The sequence below is a fragment of the Periplaneta americana genome, chromosome 2 (genome assembly GCF_040183065.1).
Source record: "Periplaneta americana isolate PAMFEO1 chromosome 2, P.americana_PAMFEO1_priV1, whole genome shotgun sequence".
Taxonomy (NCBI): domain Eukaryota; kingdom Metazoa; phylum Arthropoda; class Insecta; order Blattodea; family Blattidae; genus Periplaneta; species Periplaneta americana.
In genome coordinates this window covers 211,496,631-211,518,098 of record NC_091118.1, presented here as the reverse complement: position 1 = coordinate 211,518,098, position 21,468 = coordinate 211,496,631, and the positions used below count along the sequence as shown (strand labels likewise).

The following is a 21,468-nucleotide window of genomic DNA, read 5'->3' as shown; positions in this document are numbered from 1 at the left end:
TGGAATGTCAAGAACGATGATTTCTTATTACTAGCTAGACCACATGATATACTTCCTTTCCACTATAAGATAGCATTATTAACTGAATTTCGATTTTTGATGGACCTTGATCATTTTTCCCGTGCACCCTTCACTTGTACACATATACAGATATCATAACTGGATACTGAATCCGTTTTTACATAGTTGCATTCAACTGGCTGAAGTTCCAAAAAATGTTAAGGAAGGACTCATTGAACTATCTATCAATTTTTCCCAGATTGTAGACCACTTTTGGCTCATAAGAATGGAAGCTTAGAAAAGAAGCTCTTACATTTTTTAAAGCATTTGCAAATTCGTATTTATGCAAAATAAGTTTCTAATCTATAATTTTATTTTATTAGCATCACAACAAAAGCAAGAAATCTCCTTTAAATTGTAAACAATATCGGTGTGTGTTTATTGATTACAGAGTTCAGATTAGGGAAACTACTTCCTCAAAACCAGACACATTAATACATCAATTATTCTTTACTTTATAATTATTAAAATATTGTTTATCTTTATGTTAAACATTGTTTATGTTCATGTTTCTGTACAACAAAAATGCTCTTTACACGACCCCTAGGGGGTCTCGACCTACACTTTGGGAACCACAATGTAGACCTCCAGAACTTGAGAAAATTATAGCTCTGTTAGCCATAAAGGTGTCACTCGAAATGTTTAACAATCATTCTAATAACATTTAAATTTCTTTTCTTTTTTACTATTACTATTAATTTTTTAGTTTAATATTTTAAAGATAAATTGATTTGTATTATTACTTTTCATTTTTATCAAAATTTGTTTTATTACTGTTCATTTTTATGAAAATTTGTTGGAGTAATAAATTGTATGTATGTTAATGGAATAATATTTGTACTCCTTGTTATGTTATACTTTGTTTATGTAGGCAGCCTACGTACAATGGTAGGAAGTATTCAGTAAATTATATTAGTTCTATACAGTTTCTTAGGTTCCCTATTTAAAATTATATTCCTGTTTATAAGGTCTCAAACCCTAATCAGGTAAAATTTCTATACACTGTATAAAATAATAAATAATAGGACAACACACAAATGCGCATTAGAGTATGTGTATCAGAATGCATATAATAGTATCCAGATGAGTGAAAGATAAATTTTTCCCTCTTGGTGGTACTTTTTTTTTCTGCACGTGCTGAGCTCTGTTTCTGAACCTGTTTAAATTAAACAATTGAATATTTTTACTGAAATCTGACTTTCTGTTCCTTCAATTGTTAGTACAACAATAAGTTTGTAGTTTGTATGTCCTCTACGTAGCTAATATAGAAAATAAAGCTTATATATTATTTTATATAATACTAACATTTCGGATAAGTTATAACTAAAGTAAGATTTTGAGACCTGTAGCGTAGTATTTTTAACTGGAATTTTTTCTTTGGCCATCATGCTGAATGATAAAAACGTTGAAGAAACAATGGACGTCAGTGAAGAACTGGGATTTTTAACCTATTATCAAGAATCACTTCTAGGACAACCAGGTAAGTCGTGATTATTAAAATGTCGAAAAGTAAGTGTGTTATTGTTAATCATTTCGGAATTCTCACATAAATCTATCAGCACCATCTTTTAGAGTTACTAGCCATGAACTCTTTCTTGTGTTATCAAACATTGTCATTTAGCCTACACATCAAGTTGTTCACGAAATTGTGGTAATACTGAGCTTATTCTTGGGGTCATTCTGAGAATATTTTTTCTTATTTATTTATTGAGAGTGTATTAATTTCTGCTTTGTTTTTAATTTTTGGATGAAGATACTCATATGTGAAATTATAGCAGATCCTAATGATAACTTTTACAGTTATTGGATTAAATTTTTTATTTATGTTGAGAATAGAATTTTCATATGAATGTTAATGTTCAATTTTCCCGATTTTCAATAGATAAGATATAACAATATGAATCTTAAAAAACGGAGTAGTAGTTTTTTACCTTGAGAAAAAAGTATGATTAATATCAACACAAACGTTTGGAAAAGTACTAGCCTGCAGTATTTCATTAATTAATAACAAATATGCGCACATAGACAATGGACATTTCTCTCAGAATTATCAGAGTTCCGCAAATGAATTACAAGACACAATGGACGTTTCTCTCAAATGCAGGGTTGAAATTTTCCATCTTTCATCAAGGTTTAGGATTGCTGGAGTAGAAATTTGTATTCTTAAATAAAAATAATACATATTTCAGATTGGCGTGTAAGAAAATGGCTGTTCTTATCTTCGCCATATCCCTTTCTCTGGATATTGGTGTGTTACTTCTCCTTTCTGTATTTTGGGCGTCAGTTCATGAAGTCAAGGCCAGCTTTTAGCCTTAAGAAGGTGTTGCTTACATACAATGTTACACAGATATTGCTCTCCTGCTATGTTTTCAAAGAGGTAGGTAGACGCTTTTTAACAATTTTCTGAAAATTTTAAAATGTTTAGATGTTTTATTGCAATAACCTACTCAAACATTCTTGTCATATGGCTTCTTTATCTAATATTTACCATCACAATACTCGTCAACAGTTACTGGTTTATTTTCTTGGTACTATCCTCTGTGATAAAAATGTAGAGTGAGGAAAAGTTTCTCGTTGACATATTAATTTTTTTAGTTGTTTGTTTTTTAAGTACCTACTTATATCAATTAATATTCGGTTTTGAAGTTTCTTGTTATAAACCACATATTATTATTATTATTATTATTATTATTATTATTATTATTATTATTATTATTATTATTATTATTATTATTATTATTGTTAACGTCCATTTTCATTACTATGGCACCTGACATATTTTGAATTTCTTGTGCCATGCTAACTATTTCTATCCTAACTTATGACTTAATAAGTATCCATATTGGATATTTCACGAATCAATTACAAAATCGTATTACGAAAACAACAATAACAAACGTTTATGAAAACAAAAAGGGTATAATATTTCTGGCACAGTCCTAAAAATGACAGTGTACAATGTTTTAATATACTATTTTTATATTAGAAGATAACTTTTGTTTAAATGTTGGAATCAGGTGATATGTACAAACAATATTGAGAATAAGCTCACTGTAACAAATTCACTACAGACGAGCAAATGTTTTGACCGCCATACAGAAAATAAAAATAAGTTTTCGGAATTGCAGTTTCAGGGGGGGGGGGGGAAATCACTATCCAGGTTGGTGTGGTACTGTGATATAGTCAGAGAGGGAAATTTTCTTTCCCCAGTTGGGAATGAATACAGGAAAGCAAAAGTTGGGAAACAGAAATACAGGAGGGGGAAAATTCCTCGGCTTTCCCCCCTTCAATTCAAACATTGACTATTCTCGTGGTCTAGCAGTCATGGTGTCTATTTCTGGACCCAAGCTACAAGAGTTGAAAACCGGCTGAAAGTAATGCATTTTTAAAAGATAATAAAATTCTTAACAAGACTTTCTTTGAAAGAGAAGTAAAACTCAAGTTTTGTGCAATGATTTATGGCAAATCAAAGAACTCTCACCCAAGCAAATTTACTGATCAGCTCTTCTTCACCCCACCAAGTTCCATAGCTTCCTGGATACATGTCTGTGCAAGCCATTATGTTTATTGAGATTGAAATATCCCCTCCTCTACATTTCTTAGGTTGTATTCTGTCGCCCAGTGGAGATATAGGACTGGTTCAACTCAACATCGAATATTACACTTAATACTGATAATATATCAATACTACTAAAAGAAATGACACATACTCTCATTGTTTGTTTTACATCTTTAATAACAATTTAGTTTCTTTATTGTGGTACAAATTACGAGGGGGATCCAGGAAATAACGACCGTTTTGTTGTAATAATTAAAAAAAACATATTTATTTGAAAAAACAAAGTCTGTTACATAACTGAAGCTTCCTTTACTTCTCTACATAATCACCACCTACATTTAAACATTTGTCGTATCTGTTCACTAGCTTTAGAATTCCCGTGTTATACTCCTCTGCCGCCAGTTCATTAAGCCAGGTGTTCACTGTCTTCTTCAACTCTTCATCACTTTCAAAACGCGTACCACCCAGAAAGTCTTTCAGCTTAGTGAAAAGGTGAAAATCGCTAGGAGCAAGGTCTGGACTATAGGGCGGATGATCAAAGATTTCCCAACCGAATTGATCCAGCAATTCTCGAGTTGAAGCAGCAGTGTGCGGGCGGGCGTTGTGAAGAAGCACAACTCCTCTCGAAAGCATTCCTCGCCTCTTGTTTTGGATGGCTCGCCGTAGTTTTCGTAAAGTCTCACAATAACGATTTGCATTGATCGTAGTGCCTATTGGCATGAAATCCAGCAAAAGAACACCTTTGCGATCCCAAAAGACAGTAGCCATGACTTTTTGTGTTGAGAGAGTCTGTTTGAATTTTCTCGGTTTCTCAGGTGATGAGGGATGATGCCACTGACGTGATTGGCACTTGGTCTCTGGGGTGTTGTGAGACATCCAGTTTCATTACCAGTCACAATTTGATCAAGAAAGGCGTCTCCATCTGTGTGATATCGCATCAAGAATGTCAATGCTGAGGCCATTCTCTGAGTTTTGTGTTGGTCACTCAGTTGCCGTGGAAACCCATCGTGCACAGATTCTGTGGTAGCCAAGATGTTGCGACACAATTTCACCAAGCAAAGAACGAGAAATGTCAGGAAAGGCAATATGCAATTCGTCGAGTGATGTGCGCCTGTCTTGCAAGATTCTGTCGTTCACTTTAGTCTTCAGGTCTTCTGTGATGAGTGATGGGCGTCCGGGTCGAGTTTCATCGTGGACATGTTCGCCATTGTTGAACATTTCGCACCATTTTCTCACATTTCTTTCATTCATTACAGTATCACCATACACTTCTTTCAATTGCCGGTAAATTTCTGCAGGTTTCAAATGCCGGGCATTCAAAAATCGAATCACACTCCTCACCTCACTGTCGGCGGGATTATCAATCACGTCGTTCATTTTGAAGTAACACAAAATGCACAATGGCGACTTGTTGCAACCAGTACTCACAACATTATGAGAACACATGTTAAGGAAGCCAGTTGACCTTCAAACAAGGAAGGGGAGTCAGCTGCGCGGTGGGTATGCGCGAACGGTCGTTATTTCCTGGATCCCCCTCATATAACTGTTTAGAGCTAGGTATTATTTATTTTCTTGAATCATTTTCAAGAACATGCAGTATGTACAGTCTTAGAAAAAAGTTTTGACGCACAGATACTTTACAAGTCCCAGAAAGGAGGCAGTGCGCATGATCCAGGGGCGATCTCTCAGGGCATGCTATGCTTGCTGTGCAAGCCCAATATTTTCGTAGAATGTGTATTTCTCAAAATGGAATTACGTACATTAAAAGTTATTTTGATTTTTGGAATACTGTATAGGCGTAATACCATCCGCAGGTTGCACACCGCAAGTATCGCAACGCTTGCTCGTTTCTCGGAGCTACAGGAAAGACGTAGAAACAGCGAGAATATGATGCGCGCGCAAGTGCTTTCCTCCTTAGTCCGTTCTAGGCGCACATGCTTCTGTTATGTGTTGTTTGAAGCTCTGGTCCGAGAGCTACACCAACGACTATTTAACGTTACACAGAGCAATACTGACAGTGGGAATGTGCTGTGATTTGCGAGTGCAATGTAATTGTGTGAGCGGAATGCATTTGTTAGCTGCTGCATGTATTAATAATTCTTAAACATTAATTTGAAGTATTGCAGTGAGTTCGGAATTGTGTGTCATTGAAACCTTATTATTAAATCCATTTTCCCGAAGAACTATTCAAGAGAAGACAGACATTATAGAGAATATGTGCGCTGGTTCAGTGCAGCTCAATACAACAATATGCATTGGTTGGCAGGGTCGAAAAAAAACTAAATAAACTGTTTTGTTGGATGTTTGTTATATTATATCGAACTTCTACATCTGATAAGCGAATATGATCCATGACTCATAATGATTTCATAATAATTATAAAATAAATTATTTATGTGGGTCTGATTATTTTTATTAATGATGAATTGTTATATCCTCCCATCTTCCTCTATGAATAAGAGCAAGCCTAACTTTCGTGACTAGCATTCGCCACTGGCATAATCAGACATACAACGAAATAAAACTAATTTTATTACCTCAACTAGTTGTTCTTGTGTGAACCAACTTGCTTATCCTCTGATCATATGCACTGCCTCCTTTCTGGCACTTATAAAATACGGTATCTGTGCAACAAAACTTTTTTCTAAGACTGTACCTAACTGAAATGTGTACCCAAATAAAATTAACTCCCGTTTTCTGGATTGCAAATGAAAGTCATTTTTATAACGCAAAGTGAAGGCATTTGACTTCAGTATATTATATATAGTACAGTTTAAGTAGATAATAGTAAGAGTGGTATTTATATTATTTAAATATTGTGAGACTGAAGAATACATTCCTTCCTTTTGATTCCAAACATTTAAAAATCTTGTTTCTTTGCATCACCCACGTAGAACAAATGTTTTCACAAGTGAAAAAATTCCCTCCAGCGTATCCCTTAAATACATCATTGTTCGTTCATGAAATAATGTGTTAAGAACTTGGTCCAATGGATCTAGGAATCTCACACACAGTGGGGGCTGTTGGAGGAAGGCTCTAGTTCAACCAGTTATAACATATTTTCAGAACATTTTATGTCGGTATCACATATACGCACGAATCTGAATATATTGTGACAATTTTTGGACTAGCAATACGCAAAATTTGAAATAATCTTTGCACATACAGTTCTATAATCTACAGTGAGTTCCCGCGAATTTTCAAGATGTTTCTGTTCTCCGACCAACAGCAGGTTCCCCCTGCTACTACCTCTGCTTGCATCCACGAAATCATTATGATCTGCCATATTAAAGCTTATAAATGTACTATGTTGTCCTTGTTGAATCTTTCGTACACTACTTTTAACACTTGAATATAAATAATTGATTAAATGGCGATCTTACTCGTGTTAATTGTGTAAGCATGTGCGGCTTACAAAGAACACATTAAAGCAATAACCAGAGGACACAATACATCTGCATATTCCGAACACATAACTAATGCTAATCACACATACAATAACAAATACAGACATGGAAATCCTACACATACAACCCAAAAACCAAAAACTCAACACACTAGAACAATATGAAATATACAGACACACTAAAACACACCCTGATCAAATTCTCAACACACAGATCAATTTCAGAACACACACACTATTTGACACAACTCATCACACAAACGCACCCACACAAGAGGCAGCGAAGTTGAGATGACGCCGAGATCTAGTAGCCTCTGAGGATGGTGTCAGGTAGCACCGAAACAACTGTAAGCCACACATGCTTACATAATTAACAGGAGTAAGATTGCTATTTAATCAATTATTTACTATGTTGTATTAGTAAATTGGCAAACAGAGCATATTTTGGCTTGAAATATCACTTTAGTTCGCATGCTCTATCCAGGAAAGTAAAAGTTATTCTTTACAAGACATTAGTGAGACCAGTTTTGACATATGCGGCAGAAACGTGGTCAATCTCCAAAAATGATGAAAAAAGACTGGAGATTTTCGAAAGAAAGATTCTGCGAAGGATATATGGCCCAACATTTGAGGAAGGTCTCTGGAGGAGGAGATGCAACTATGAATTATATAGACTTCTAGGAGAGCCAAATATAATCAATACAGTTAAAACTAGCAGATTGAGGTGGGCAGGACATGTAATACGCATGGACCCAAGTGAACCTTGCAAAAAAATTGTAATAACAAATCCGGGAGGTCAGAGAAGACGAGGTCGACCGCACTTGCGATGGATTGATGGAGTGGAAGAGGATGCCAGAAAGTTGGGGTGCAAGAATTGGAAGGCTGCTACACAAGATAGAGACGGATGGCGACAATTACTAATGGAGGCCCAGGCCTACCAAGGGCTGTAGTGCCAATGATGATGATGATGATTAGTAAATTGAATAACTTTTCAAGATTGTACATCCCTGTTTTATGACTAACCACTTAAGATGTCAATTCGACTATCCTCACGAATTGGTCTCCCCTTGTCTGCATGGCTAGTGAATGTTTAGCTTATTTCATCACGTCTGACTGATGTTTAAGTTATCTTCCATGCATAAGCTCTTATTGTGTATGTGCCAAGAAAGAGATAGTACCTATCTCCATGTGTCTATTGCATTGTTGGTGAATTCCCATCCCCCGAAATTAGCTGTGTTGGTCTATCTGTAGTAAAGGCATTCAGTGAATCTGCCAAAAATAAAATAAGTGGTTTGTTACATTGTGTTGTGCTTCGCAATGGTTACATCATCATCATCATCCTTCACGAATTAGGCCTCTGTAGACCTGTTTCGGCCCCATCTAGCAGTCTTCTTAAAGGTCTTCCTGGTCGACGATGTCCTCTAGGTTTATACTGCATCATAATTTTTGGGATTCTTGAATTTTCCATTCTTCTTACATGATCTAGCCAATTGAATTTGTATCTGCTGATTTTTTCTTCTACTGACTCTACTTCTAATTGTTCTAAAATTTCTTCATTCCTTTTTCGGTCTAAAAGAGTATATCCTGCTGTCCTCCTGAAAAATTTCATTTCCGTTGCTTTGATTCTGTTCATGTCTTTTTTCTTTAATGACCAAATCTCGCTTCCGTATAGAAGGGTGGGTAATGCTAGTGTATTATATATTTTTATTCGTGTAGATTTTTGTACTAATTTAGCTTTTAATGCATTGTTTATTATTCCTAGAATTTGTGTAAATTTGGTAATTTTCTTGTTCACATCTTTTTCATTTTAATAAGATATTTCACAACCCAGATAATTGAAATTTTGCACTTGTTCGAGGCATTGGTTATTGTGTATTTATCTTACTTCTGACTGGGTCTTGTCCTAAAAATGCCATTACTTTTGATTTTTGTGCTGAAATTTCCATCTCAAAATCTTTTAATATTTTATTTAATGTATGCAATCCTCTTCGTAAATTATCCTCTGAATTGGAAATTGCAATGGTTACATCTATATATATAATTTGAACTGGCACCGGTAATGAAAATTACGGGAAAATGGCTGAACGGATTTTAATAAATGACCCCTCATTTTGAAGCTTGGAACTCAAAGTTTTAAAAAAAAATAGTAGTTTTCAGTGAAATGTCAATTTTTCAATATAATTTTCCTATTTTCCAAAATCCATCGGTCATCGGTTTTGAGAACTAGCTAATTGCATTTCAGAATAAAACAAAACACACAGTACAATAAACAATATTACACGAAGGCCATGATCTGCAAGAATGCTGACATATTTAGAGCTCAAATTAAATTGGTTATTAAAAACTTAACTTACTAAAAATAATTTACAGGTTCGATTCTGTGGTGTGTAATTTTCTGAGTACAGCTGTGTATTGGATATTAAAAACTACAAAACTTGAGGTGGTTTGATGATATTATTACGATTAGAAATGAAATATTATTGTAGTTAATGCCATGATGTGACTATTTTTCATTAATTATACATATTAATGCTATATTGATGATATGAAAGTGAAATGTTTTGGGGTTATATAAGTAGATGTAGAGAATAACTTAAATTAGATTTTGATTTCTATATTTTACTGAATGGCGGCTATATAGTATATATAGTATATGTTACTGAAAGCTATAAAACTTACGTAAGATAATAATATTATTAAAAATCAAATATTTTTATAGTTATTAATCAAGTGGGGTTGGGTCTTTTTCATATATTTAATGGCGGTGTGGTGTAGATATTTATATGCGTGGTTCTCTTCAGTATTGGCTCGAGAGAGAGTAGTTTCATTATTATGGAAGCAAATAACTTTCAGAATGTCTGGTATTCTTCATTGAAAATAAATCTGAAAAATGTTTATTTGAACGTCTAATGAACTTAGTTTGCAACATTTGCTGCACAAGCCACTAGTATATATTATATGTGTAAATGTATACCGGTACACGTTTTGAAAACGTACATACAGAAAATAAATCGTGTGGTAGAACAACGGATAAGTTGACATGCAAATTTTTTGGCTACTCAGTTCTATGTAGAAAAACAATAATAAATTTAATTAATAGTTGTTTCTTGTTCACGTTAACACTTGTTCAAAACTTAAAACTTTCTTAGTTGCAACATTCCAGCTTTCTGATCCATGGAGGAGAACAGATAATGCCATGATTTAAAAAAAATTAGTAACATGAAGTGGCACATATTATTTTATATTTTGTGCACATTTTGTCATAAAGTACATAAGCTTTTTAAAATTATAACACTTTTAACATTTAAAATAAGAAAGTTTTAAGTTTTAATGAATACGAGTAGATTTAATGAAACATTCTATCAATAATGTGATACGAATTATGTATCGCATAAGGTGGACAACACTTCCAGCAGTTACTGTATGGAGTGTGAGTACCTAATATTACTGGTATTAATATAACATAGTAAGTAAGTTTTTAATCTGGTGAAGCAGTGTGAGTTTATGGGTTGAAGCAGTAGCTGCAGGAGGGGAAGATATGCCACTGGTCGGGCACTGGGGACGTTTACTGGGACTGAGGTAACTAAAAATAAGTGTACTGGTAACAGCCTCTTTAACAAATTTAGTGTAAAATAATAAGTACTTCAGATGAGAAATATTAAGTGTGGAATTGGTGATGATACAGCCTCATGGGATAAAGATCAGAGCTTCTGATTACAGTTCATGAGGTCCCGGGTTCGATTCCTGGTAAGAGCACAGGAATTTTTCCTTAAAGGAGAATGTTCCTGTGTTCGTCCATGGTCTGGAAATTAGGTTAGGCTCAGGTTTAAGACCTCTCCTGGCACTTCATATTCATCCTATCACGATATCATCATCATCATCATCATCATCATCATCATCATCATCATCATCATCATCATCATCATCATCATCATCATCATCATCATTATCGGGGTAACGTAACTCCTACTCCCAGGTGCCCCTACCCCAGAAGTGGGTTACAAATAAGCCATTGCCAGGAGAGATCAGAAATGTCAAATGATAACCTGGTGGCACTAGGTAAAAAAAAAATACCTTTAATAATAATTATTGTGGAATCTAACAAAAGAATGCTTCTGTTGCAGGTACTAATTACAGCTTATTTGTCTGGATACAACTTGATTTGTCAACCCATTGATAGATCCTTGGATCCTCTTCCGTTGAGGGTAAACTGAGTTAAGATATTTATTTTTATCTGAGTCTTCCTATCTTTTCTCCTAAACTATCCATAATATGTTGTATAGCAGTTACAAGTAAATTTATTTGGAAAGTATTTACATGAATTCCATAACTTAGTGAAAAGGACATATGTCGCTCCTAACATGGATTTGGTCTGTCTTAACAAGACGAAGAAACAAACTAAAATCCTGGTCGTTATGATTGTTGAATACGCCACTGCTAGCAAATAAAGCTGCTGTATCTGAGGTCTTCTTTTGGCGGGAAGAAGGAGCTACTTTCACAAATATCTGCTCTAACTATTTCTCTTTTGCTTTCAGATGGCTGAAGCATTCTGGTGGTTCCTAGCTTCTAAAGTGTTTGACCTTCTCGATACTGTGAGTAGCTTAATATCCCACTCAGTAAAATAAATGAAATCATTTATACCAGTAATGAAATAGAACCTTCTCACTACTCCGCCCTCAAAAACTAAATTTTGTAGCTCTATTATAATATTGTCAACACCTGTGAAGTAACGGTTAGTGCATCTGGCTGCGAAACCAGGTGGTATGGGTTCGATTCCTGCTTGGGCTGATAACCTAGTTGGATTTTTTCCGAGGTTTCCCGCAACTGTAAGGCAACTGTCAGGTAATCTATAGTGAATCCTCGGCCTTACCTCGCACTCACTAATCCCATCGATGCTATAGTCCCGTCGCTCTAATTTCCAGCAGCCAATCACGTTGCAGGTCGGCTACATTTAAACGTGTGCATCTTGTGATTCGCTGATGAAGACGTTAAGTATTTCCTAAGGCTAGATAAGTACTTAATATAATCGCCCGCCATTTTGGCTCTTTCGTTGGCATTCGCAGAAAGCACACAAGGATGTTATTTGCCGCTCAATTATTTGCTGAATTACAGTGCGTTTGATTTATTATCATAGGAGCTACGACATGATAATGTTTAACGGTGTGGCAAATAGATCCCTCATCTGGTAGCTCGGCAACGAAAGAACAAAAATGGCGAACGATACTACCTACCTAGCCTTTATAGAGTCTTGACTTCGTAAGACGTAAGCAAAGAGGAGGAGTCACGCCAGAAATAACAGCGTCGCGACTATAAATAACCTCGTAGTTGATACAGCGTCGTACAGCAATAATAGAAGTGGCAACATTTATTTCTGAAGGATACCAGTATATGCCTTTCTTGTACACCCTGAAAAGTGGAAAACAAATTGTTACCTTTAGGCGAGCTGTTGTTACTGAAAGCCATACACAGTTACTGTAAACGATGGTTCTTTTACCTTAGCAGAGAGATATTATATTAACATAAAATTAAACTTACTTACTTACAAATGGCTTTTAAGGAACCTGAAGGTTCATTGCCGCCCTCACATAAGCCCACCATCGGTCCCTATCCTGAGGAAGATTAATCCAGTCTATATCATCATATCCCGCCTCCCTCAAATCCATTTTAATATTATCCTCCCATCTACGTCTCGGCCTCCCTAAAGGTCTTTTTCCCTCCGGTCTCCCAACTAACACTCTATATGCATTTCTGGATTCGCCCATACGTGCTACATGCCCTGCCCATCTCAAACGTCTGGATTTAATGTTCCTAATTATGTCAGGTGAAGAATACAATGCGTGCAGTTCTGCGTTGTGTAACTTTCTCCATTCTCCTGTAACTTCATCCCGCTTAGCCCCAAATATTTTCCTAAGCATCTTATTCTCAAACATCCTTAACCTATGTTCCTCTCTCAGAGTGAGAGTCCAAGTTTCACAACCATACAGAACAACCGGTAATATAACTGTTTTATAAATTCTAACTTTCAGATTTTTGGACAGCAGACTGGATGATAAGAGCTTCTCAACCGAATAATAACACGCATTTCCCATATTTATTCTGCGTTTAATTTCCTCCCCGAGTGTCATTTATATTTGTTACTGTTGCTCCAAGATATTTGAATTTTTCCACCTCTTTGAAGGATAAATCTCCAATTTTTATATTTCCATTTCGTACAATATTCTGGTCACGAGACATAATCATATACTTTGTCTTTTCGGGATTTACTTCCAAACCGATTGCTTTACTTGCTTCAAGTAAAATTCCCGTGTTTTCCCTAATCGTTTGTGGATTTTCTCCTAACATATTCACGTCATCCGCATATACAAGAAGCTGATGTAACCCGTTCAATTCCAAACCCTGCCTGTTATCCTGAACTTTCCTAATGGCATATTCTAAAGCGAAGTTAAAAAGTAAAGGTGATAGTGCATCTCCCTGCTTTAGCCCGCAGTGAATTGGAAAAGCATCAGATAGAAATTAAACTGAAAAGACAAATTTTATTATCCTATGAATGAAACAGAATAAAATCGCAGAATTTTTTTGCGTAGATTATATAAGTTGGAATTGCTGCCATCAATTATAATTGGAATATGAAGAAAATTTTTGTTTTCATCCATGTATTGACATCTGATTTTTATAACTTATAGGTCCCATTATCAGTGTAGTACCACCCAAGATCTGGAAGAGTTGCCTGTTCTATTAGGTCCGTTACACTTGTTAAGTGTTTTGGGCTAGTCAAGCATCACAGAAATACAATGTAGACGATCCTTTCAGGGCTTGAAAAATAGTACTTATAATGTGAAATGTGTTAGTAGTTCCGAAATATGCTGTTGGAAAAAAACAAAAATGTTCTACTCTGAGTTAGGTAACTCTCTCTATATATTAACTTATATGGTGCTTTTATTCATCTGCAGGTGTTCTTCGTTCTGCGCAAGAAAGAAAGTCAGCTGACGTTCCTCCACATCTACCATCATTCCACCATGCTTCCTAACTGGTATCTGGGGATACTGTACTTGCCTGGTGGGCAAGGTACTGCTTCAGTTTTGTATATGATGTATGGTATTCATGTACGAGGAAGCATCAATAAGTTTTAACCCAGCACAGTTGACAATGGATTTCATGACCAACAGTACTTTCAGTACCGGTATTTTATGTTATCTATCCGTAAGGGAAGATTAACTACTCTATACTGTCAATGTTAAATTTCCTTATTTAATAATCCATTGTCTTAGGAACTACTCAAGATATCATATTGATATTTTTACAGGATAAAGATAAAAGTATTATAGATTTATTAATTTGTCAGACAGAATAATATCTGTAATATTGACAATTAATATTTGAGGAGAAAAATTCGCTCCGGCGCCGGAGATCGAACCTCAGTCTCTGGTTCTACGTACCAAGTGCTCTGACCACTGAGCTACGCCGAATTCAATCCACAGCACTGGATCGAATTCTCCTCCTTCAATGTTTCCCTTTGTGGCCTGACTCCATGTTAGGCATATATGTTGATGTATATGTCCAGTGTCAACTGCCACTCAGCTGAGTGCGCTCTTAGTATAATCGTGAGAATAAGCCAGCTACATCAAGTTGGAAGTTAGTAATTGTTTGTCTGTTTTGAGAATAAGGTTCTTAGGAAAATATTTGGGGCTAAGAGGGATGAAGTTACAGGAGAATGGAGAAAGTTACACAACTCAGAGCTGCACGCATTGTATTCTTCACCTGACATAATTAGGAACATTAAATCCAGACGTTTGAGATGGGCAGAGCATGTAGCACTTAAGAGTGAATCCAGAAATGCGTATAGAGTGTTAGTTGGGAGGCCGGAGGGAAAAAGATCTTTGGGGAGGCCGGAGGGAAAAAGATCTTTGGGGAGGCCGAGACATAGATGGGAAGATAATATTAAAATGGATTTGAGGGAGGTGGGATATGATGATAGAGACTGGATTAATCTTGCTCAGGATAGGAACCAATGGCGGGCTTATGTGAGGGCGCAATGAACCTCCGGGTTCCTTAAAAGCCATTTGTAAGTAAGTATTGTTGTCTGTTTTGACAGCATTTCTGAGCGTGCTGCTGAACTCCCTGGTGCACGTCATCATGTACAGCTACTACATGCTGTCTGCATTGGGCCCGGCGTTGCAGCCGTACCTGTGGTGGAAGAAGTACCTCACTCAGCTACAACTGGTACGTACGTTGTTGTTCTCTGTGGTACCAGTGTAGAGTTCTTATACTTGCCATTACATCCAAAGGAGAGTGATTTTTAAGGGTCATAAAAATTCATGAAGGGGAGTTAAGGTAGGGTTATCAGTTTATTAAGGCAGGACATTTTGTGTAAAAAAGGATAATTTTTTCCATAAAAGGAGGAGAATCTTTCTAAAATTATCAATATTCAGAATACACAATTTTGAATATGACATAATTTTTTTTTCTGTAATATCCACTTGATTTATTAAGACGTACCGATACACAGATTTTAAATTTAATTCTTGCTTTTTCGGGTGTGGCCCAGTTACCTTGTATTTATACAATAATTTGTAATATGTAGACTATTTGACTATGAGATTTGTAATCAATTTCGAATTTTGAAGAATATTCATATACGAGTATTAAAATAGTACTGGTATTGTAAAATCTTTGTTATTGTATGTAATTTTTGCTTGCAATAAAAAAAAATTGTCATGACGTAATTCTCATTTTCCATAAATTTACAATTCTGGACGGAAAACATGCTTTGGCGACATCGTAAAAAACTTTAAATTGGGAGATTCATGAAGAAGTACATTGTGTATCATCAGATGGTTCTTTTAGATGGGCAGACATTATTGCTATCAACGGACTCTTAAAACGGGCTCTTGTTCTTGACCCTACTATCCGTTTCGAAAGAAACCTACATCAGGCCACCGAAGTTGATATTGAGAAGAAGTCTATATATGAACCTTGTCTGCCATATCTTTCTCAAAAGTACAACGTCCCTCTTAAACAATGGTCCGTCATTGGTTTGCTGTTTGGCAGTAGAGGTTCAATCACAAAATTCACATGGAATTATCTTAAGGAACTTCACATTCCTTTTGATTATGTAATGTCTATTCTTATAAGTACCTAGTATCAAGGATTCTCTTCAAATATTACATCATCATCTCTATTTCAATTAATCCACTTATATTTGCCTTCAACAATTAACTTTCTTTTTTCTTTAATGTATCACATCACATTATTGTACATGTTTATTGTATTCAGGACCCTTGTGGTCACTCAAATTCTTTGAGCTGATGTCTATAATTTAGAATATATATTTTATTTTCCCAATTTATTCTTCTATTTTTCCTCTTTAGTATAGTATAGTATAGTATTTATTAGCTGTCGTTATAGCAAAAGCTAATGACATTGTCAAATTACACGTGTGAAATTATAGTGCAAAAATGAAAATTATTCTATTACAACACTAAACATAAAACAAAATGATCACAAATACTCCTTAGAGTTTACAATTGAGAGTCAAGATTATCAAAATTAGGCTAATATCTAGATGAAAATTGTAACACACTGATCACAGATATTGATTTGATTAACAATTTATGAGAATTTCCTAATATATTACAGAATAATAATACAATTCAGAGAAAGAAACCTAAAAAATATCAACAGCTTGCTTTTCTGATTCAAAATATTCTTGTACAGAATAGAATGGGTTTCTAAGAAGCCACGTTTTCACTTTGACTTTGAATATGTCAAGTGACACTTCCTGTGCTTCCTGTGGTAACATGTTGAACATTCTACAGCCCAACATGTTAGGACTACTTTTAACTTTGGATAGTCTGCAAAATGGTATGTCCAGTTTTTCTTTATTCCGAGTATTATACTCATGTTTATCCATCCTACTGGTGAAGCCATAAAGATTTTTCTTGATGTAAAGAAGGAGTTCCAGAATATATTCATTAACAACTGTTAAGATGGACTCCTGTATGAACAGTGGTTTACAATGTGCTTTGCTTGGTTCTTGTGTGATAATTCTTATTGCTTTCTTCTGAATGAGCAGGACTTCAATAAGTTTATTGCTGTATTGCTGTAATGGTGTAGCATATAATTATAATTATGGGATATTTATTCCTGACTCATGTTACATTGTGAAATCTAGATTTTATTTTCTTGTATTTTTATGTACCGGTATGTCTAAAACCTCATCTGTGTTTTGAAATTATAATTATAGATTATTTCATTTCAGCCCAAGTTTGTTTTACCTGATATATATGAGGGGTTCACAACCAGAGTGGACCAAGTCCTTCTGGAGTAATTTTGAGAAATTGAGTCTTAAAGTTCCTGGCTCATGCCTTCATGCCTTCACCTTCCATAGGAATTGCTACCTTCTGTGGAGTAACAAATGAGTTGTGGACTTGGTTTGTTATGGCCATGAATAAATCTAAGTTTTCTTCATCCGTGATTGTAATAATCCACAAACTGACCACTGGTGGACTTGGTCCACTCTGGCTGTGAGCTTCTCTTATGCAGAAAAGTAGCATTTTAATAAAAATTAATAATATGGTGACTCATGTCATAAATTTGGGACATACACTTGGGCAAGTTCGTTTCAAGTCAAATTGTCCTCAAACTGTGTGACACACAGATCCTGGAACAGGTGTTGGTGCGGGGAAAGACGTGCTATTCGTGAAAACTACAAGATCCGATTATAAGAGAAATGAAGAAATTTCAAATAAATTAAAAGTCACTCTTGTTTTAGGTAACATTTAGGTACACAAAAATAAATTGGTTTGCATATTATATTCAACGGATGCCACGAGAACGAGACCCGAGTTTGCCTGCTGATCCGCAGTTGTGCTCGGGCATTGGTTCGATTCCCACTTGACCTGACTGCCTGGTTGAGTTTATTCCGAGATTTTTCCCTGCCATAAGTCGATTGTCAAATAATCTATGGCGAATCAACATCTCGCCAAATACTATCTCGCTACCAACAATCCCATCGACGCTAAATAACATAGTAGTTAATACAGCGTCATTAAATAACCACAAACCAAGTAAAAAATTAATATAATCTTAAAAAAAATGCGATGTTTCATTTTATCCATTTTGAATCTTGCGTACACTACTTTTAACATTTGAAAATAAGTAATTGATTAACTAGCGGACTTACTCGTGTTAATTATGTAAGTCTGTGCGGCTTACAGCTGTTTCGGTGTTTCATCACACCATCCTCAGAACCTACTATAATCTCGGCGTCATCTCGAACTTCTCTGCCTGTTATGTGGGTGCGTTCGATTGTTGAAAGGTGTTGAAAAGTGGAGTCAAATAGTGTGTGTGTACTGAAATTCATCTGTGTGTTGAGAATTTGATCGCGGTATGTTTTAGTATGTCTGTATATTTCATATTGTTCTAGTGTGTTGAGTTTTTGGTTTTTGGGTTGTATGTGTAGGATTTCCATGTCTGTATTTATGTTATTGTATGTGTGGTTAGCATTAGTTATGTGTTCGGCATATGTGGATGTATTGTGTCCTCTGGTTATTGCTTTAATGTGTTCTTTGTATCGAGTTTGGAATGATCTGCCTGTCTGTCCAATGTAGAAACTGTCGCAACTATTGCATGTGTGTTTGTATACGCCTGTGTGGTTGTATTTATTTGTTTGTGTGTTGAGATGTCTTTGTAGTGTGTTTTCTGTTCTGTATGCTATGTTGTATTTCTGCTTTCTGAATGAAGATGCGATCTTATGTGTGCTTTTGTTTTCATATGTTAGTGTGATGTATTTCTTGTGTTCTTGTGTTTGTGTTGTGTTTTGTGTGTTTCTGTGTTTATTGAGTTTTTGTTTTGTCTTCCTTATGATGTTGTCTATTATGTTTGGGTTGTAACCATTTTCTTGTGCTATATATTTGATTGTGTTCACTTCTTCATTGTAGTGTTGTTGGCTCATGGGTATGTTGAGTAATCTGTGTACCATTGTCCTGAATGCAGCATGTTTGTGTTGTGTGGGGTGGTTAGATGTGTTGTGTATGTGTGTGGTGGTGGTGGTTGGTTTTCTGTATATTTTGAAGGTGTGTTTGTTGTCAATTTTTGTTATGGTCATGTCTAGGAAATTTATGGAGTTGTTGTTTTCAAGTTCCAGTGTGTATTGAAGTTTTGGGTGTAATTTGTTTATGTATTGGTGTAGTTTGTGTATTTGTCTTTTGTTTCCTTTGTATAGTATGAGTATGTCGTCTACGTATCTGTGCCAGTATATTAGTTTCATTTTAGTGCAATTGATGTAGGCATGGAACATGATTAAGAAGAATTGGGCACGGTTTAATATGAACTGTATGCCGGTACTGTAATTTTTAATTGTAGTGTAAATACACTCAAATGACGGAAAATTATAAGCTGGGACTTGTTTCACCTGCCCCCCACCTAATGAAGCCTATGATTGTACTTCTAAATGTAATCCTGGTGTACTGCGGAATGCTGATCCTAATCCTTGCTGTGTTTTCGTCCTGCAGACCCAGTTTCTTGTAGTGAGTGCCCACATACTGGTCGGTATGTACCACAGCTGCGACCCTCCAAATTGGCTCACCACGTGGACGTTAAGCTACATGTGTACCATGGTCGCTCTCTTCCTCAACTTCTACTTCAAAGCTTATCTACGTCCTCTGCCCTCCAAAACAAGTACCAACTGCTTCCCAGCCTATTACAGAGATCCTAAAGAAGAGCTGACACATCTGTATGCAGTGTATGAAAAAAGAGGTCATGTGGAAGGTGGAAAATCTTGGAAAGGCTGTTGGAGAAGATGAAATCCATAATTGTATCAATTACGTAATAAACATTTTTATGATAGAATGAAATATACCTAATAGTAAGTTATATTTTAAAATGTAAAAACACTTCTGTATTCAGTAATAAAAAATGATGGAACAGATTTTTAAATAAAGGTTATTCTTCAGTCTAAACACTGAGTAATTTCAGACAATTTTAAGACTTACTAAGTGTTAGTAAAGGAATAATTTGAACTTGTATAAGTTTGATTGCGACTATTGAAGGATAATTCTGGGGCTTCACTCTGCTTATAGAAATAATGTAATATAATAATAAATTTAGCTTCCCTTATGAAAAGGTTGCCAGATTTGACAAAGCGTATTACATATAATTTGGAAACACACCTAAAAGGTAAAATGATAAACATTTGAAATGGTTAGGGAATCGAATATATAAAATGTGCCCAATGTGCCCATTTACAGTCAAGAAAGGGGGAAAAGAATATCATCAGATAGGTTAGAATGATTTGAATGCCGTATACCGCAAGAAAAATAATAGTACGGATTTATTGGCATTGATATCTAAACCAATCAACAGCCATTGGTTAAGATAACTTGAAGTTTCCATTATCACTCCCATACAAATGATTTCTCAATATCTGAACCGATCCTTTGAGGGCACTAATGGCTATTTCCTTCACAATGCTGTGTGTTAGCCCAGGTTTTTACATTTGTTGGCAAAGAAGGAGGGTATGGTACCTCGTGCTCCCACCATCAGACCTATCACATCAATGTGGGACAGGATATATTTATCTTTATAGAACGGGATTGTTGGTTCATAGATCCGTTTCTTTTCACTGTCCACCTCATGCGGTTGATCTGCATGTGTCTCAAATCTGATGGTGGGATCGAGAATGTATGCCGAGTTGTTCTTAATGGCAATGATATCAATTCGCCGAACACTTCCTTGTGTGGCTAGTCCCTGCACCTCTTGATGGACTGTAAACTCTACTTCCTTCAGTGCCTCGGCTAGCATAGAACGGACAGCGTGGTGACGGATGTTGCGAAGGGCCTCACAAGGATATGGGGAAGTGTTTCAGTCTCGCTGAGACAGCACCTTCTGCAGGTACCATCCCGACTTCTACCCGGTACAGCTCGGACCGGAGCGACATAGCCTACCATTTTAAGGGCGTCTATCCATTCCACTTACTCATCGAGCTTCATTTCGTCACAACTCGTTCAGAATGTCATGATATCTGAGGGAAGGTTAGGCAAAAAGGTGGAACTGATAGAAAGCAGACAGAGGCGTAACTAACGGGCTCTGTGTTGCGGAGGGGGGGCATGGGTACAGAGGGCCCAGAAAGACCATTCTATATTATACCTGAAGACATTATTTTGATTTCGAATAATATTCATATTTAATTAATGCATTCCAAAGGTATACTATTTACAGCACTGTTACAATAGTTATATTTCTTTCAATAATCACTTCTCTAGTTACAATAATTTTTTTTCTTTCCGATGACACAACATTAATCCCCATCCCGCTTCTCCAACACTTGTTCAACTCTTTGTATCCTCGTCTAGCACGAGCACTGCGTGAGTCGTAATTTAAATTTAGTTCTGAATGATTCCGTTAGTGACATTTCAGAAATAAACACTCTTACACAACTGCAGGG

At 35.9% G+C, this 21,468-nt stretch overlaps 1 protein-coding gene across 1 annotated transcript; it reads left to right on the top strand.

The window, feature by feature from the left end:
- The first annotated feature begins 1,446 nt into the window (after positions 1-1,446).
- On the top strand, positions 1,447-19,944 carry LOC138695222 (very long chain fatty acid elongase 2-like). The gene is made up of 7 exons (XM_069819681.1): positions 1,447-1,540; positions 2,244-2,437; positions 11,150-11,230; positions 11,561-11,617; positions 13,976-14,090; positions 15,118-15,245; positions 19,538-19,944. Exons 1-7 carry the CDS (start codon positions 1,447-1,449, stop codon positions 19,826-19,828), a joined length of 960 nt encoding a protein of 319 aa, XP_069675782.1. The 3' UTR covers positions 19,829-19,944.
- The last annotated feature ends 1,524 nt before the right edge of the window (positions 19,945-21,468 follow it).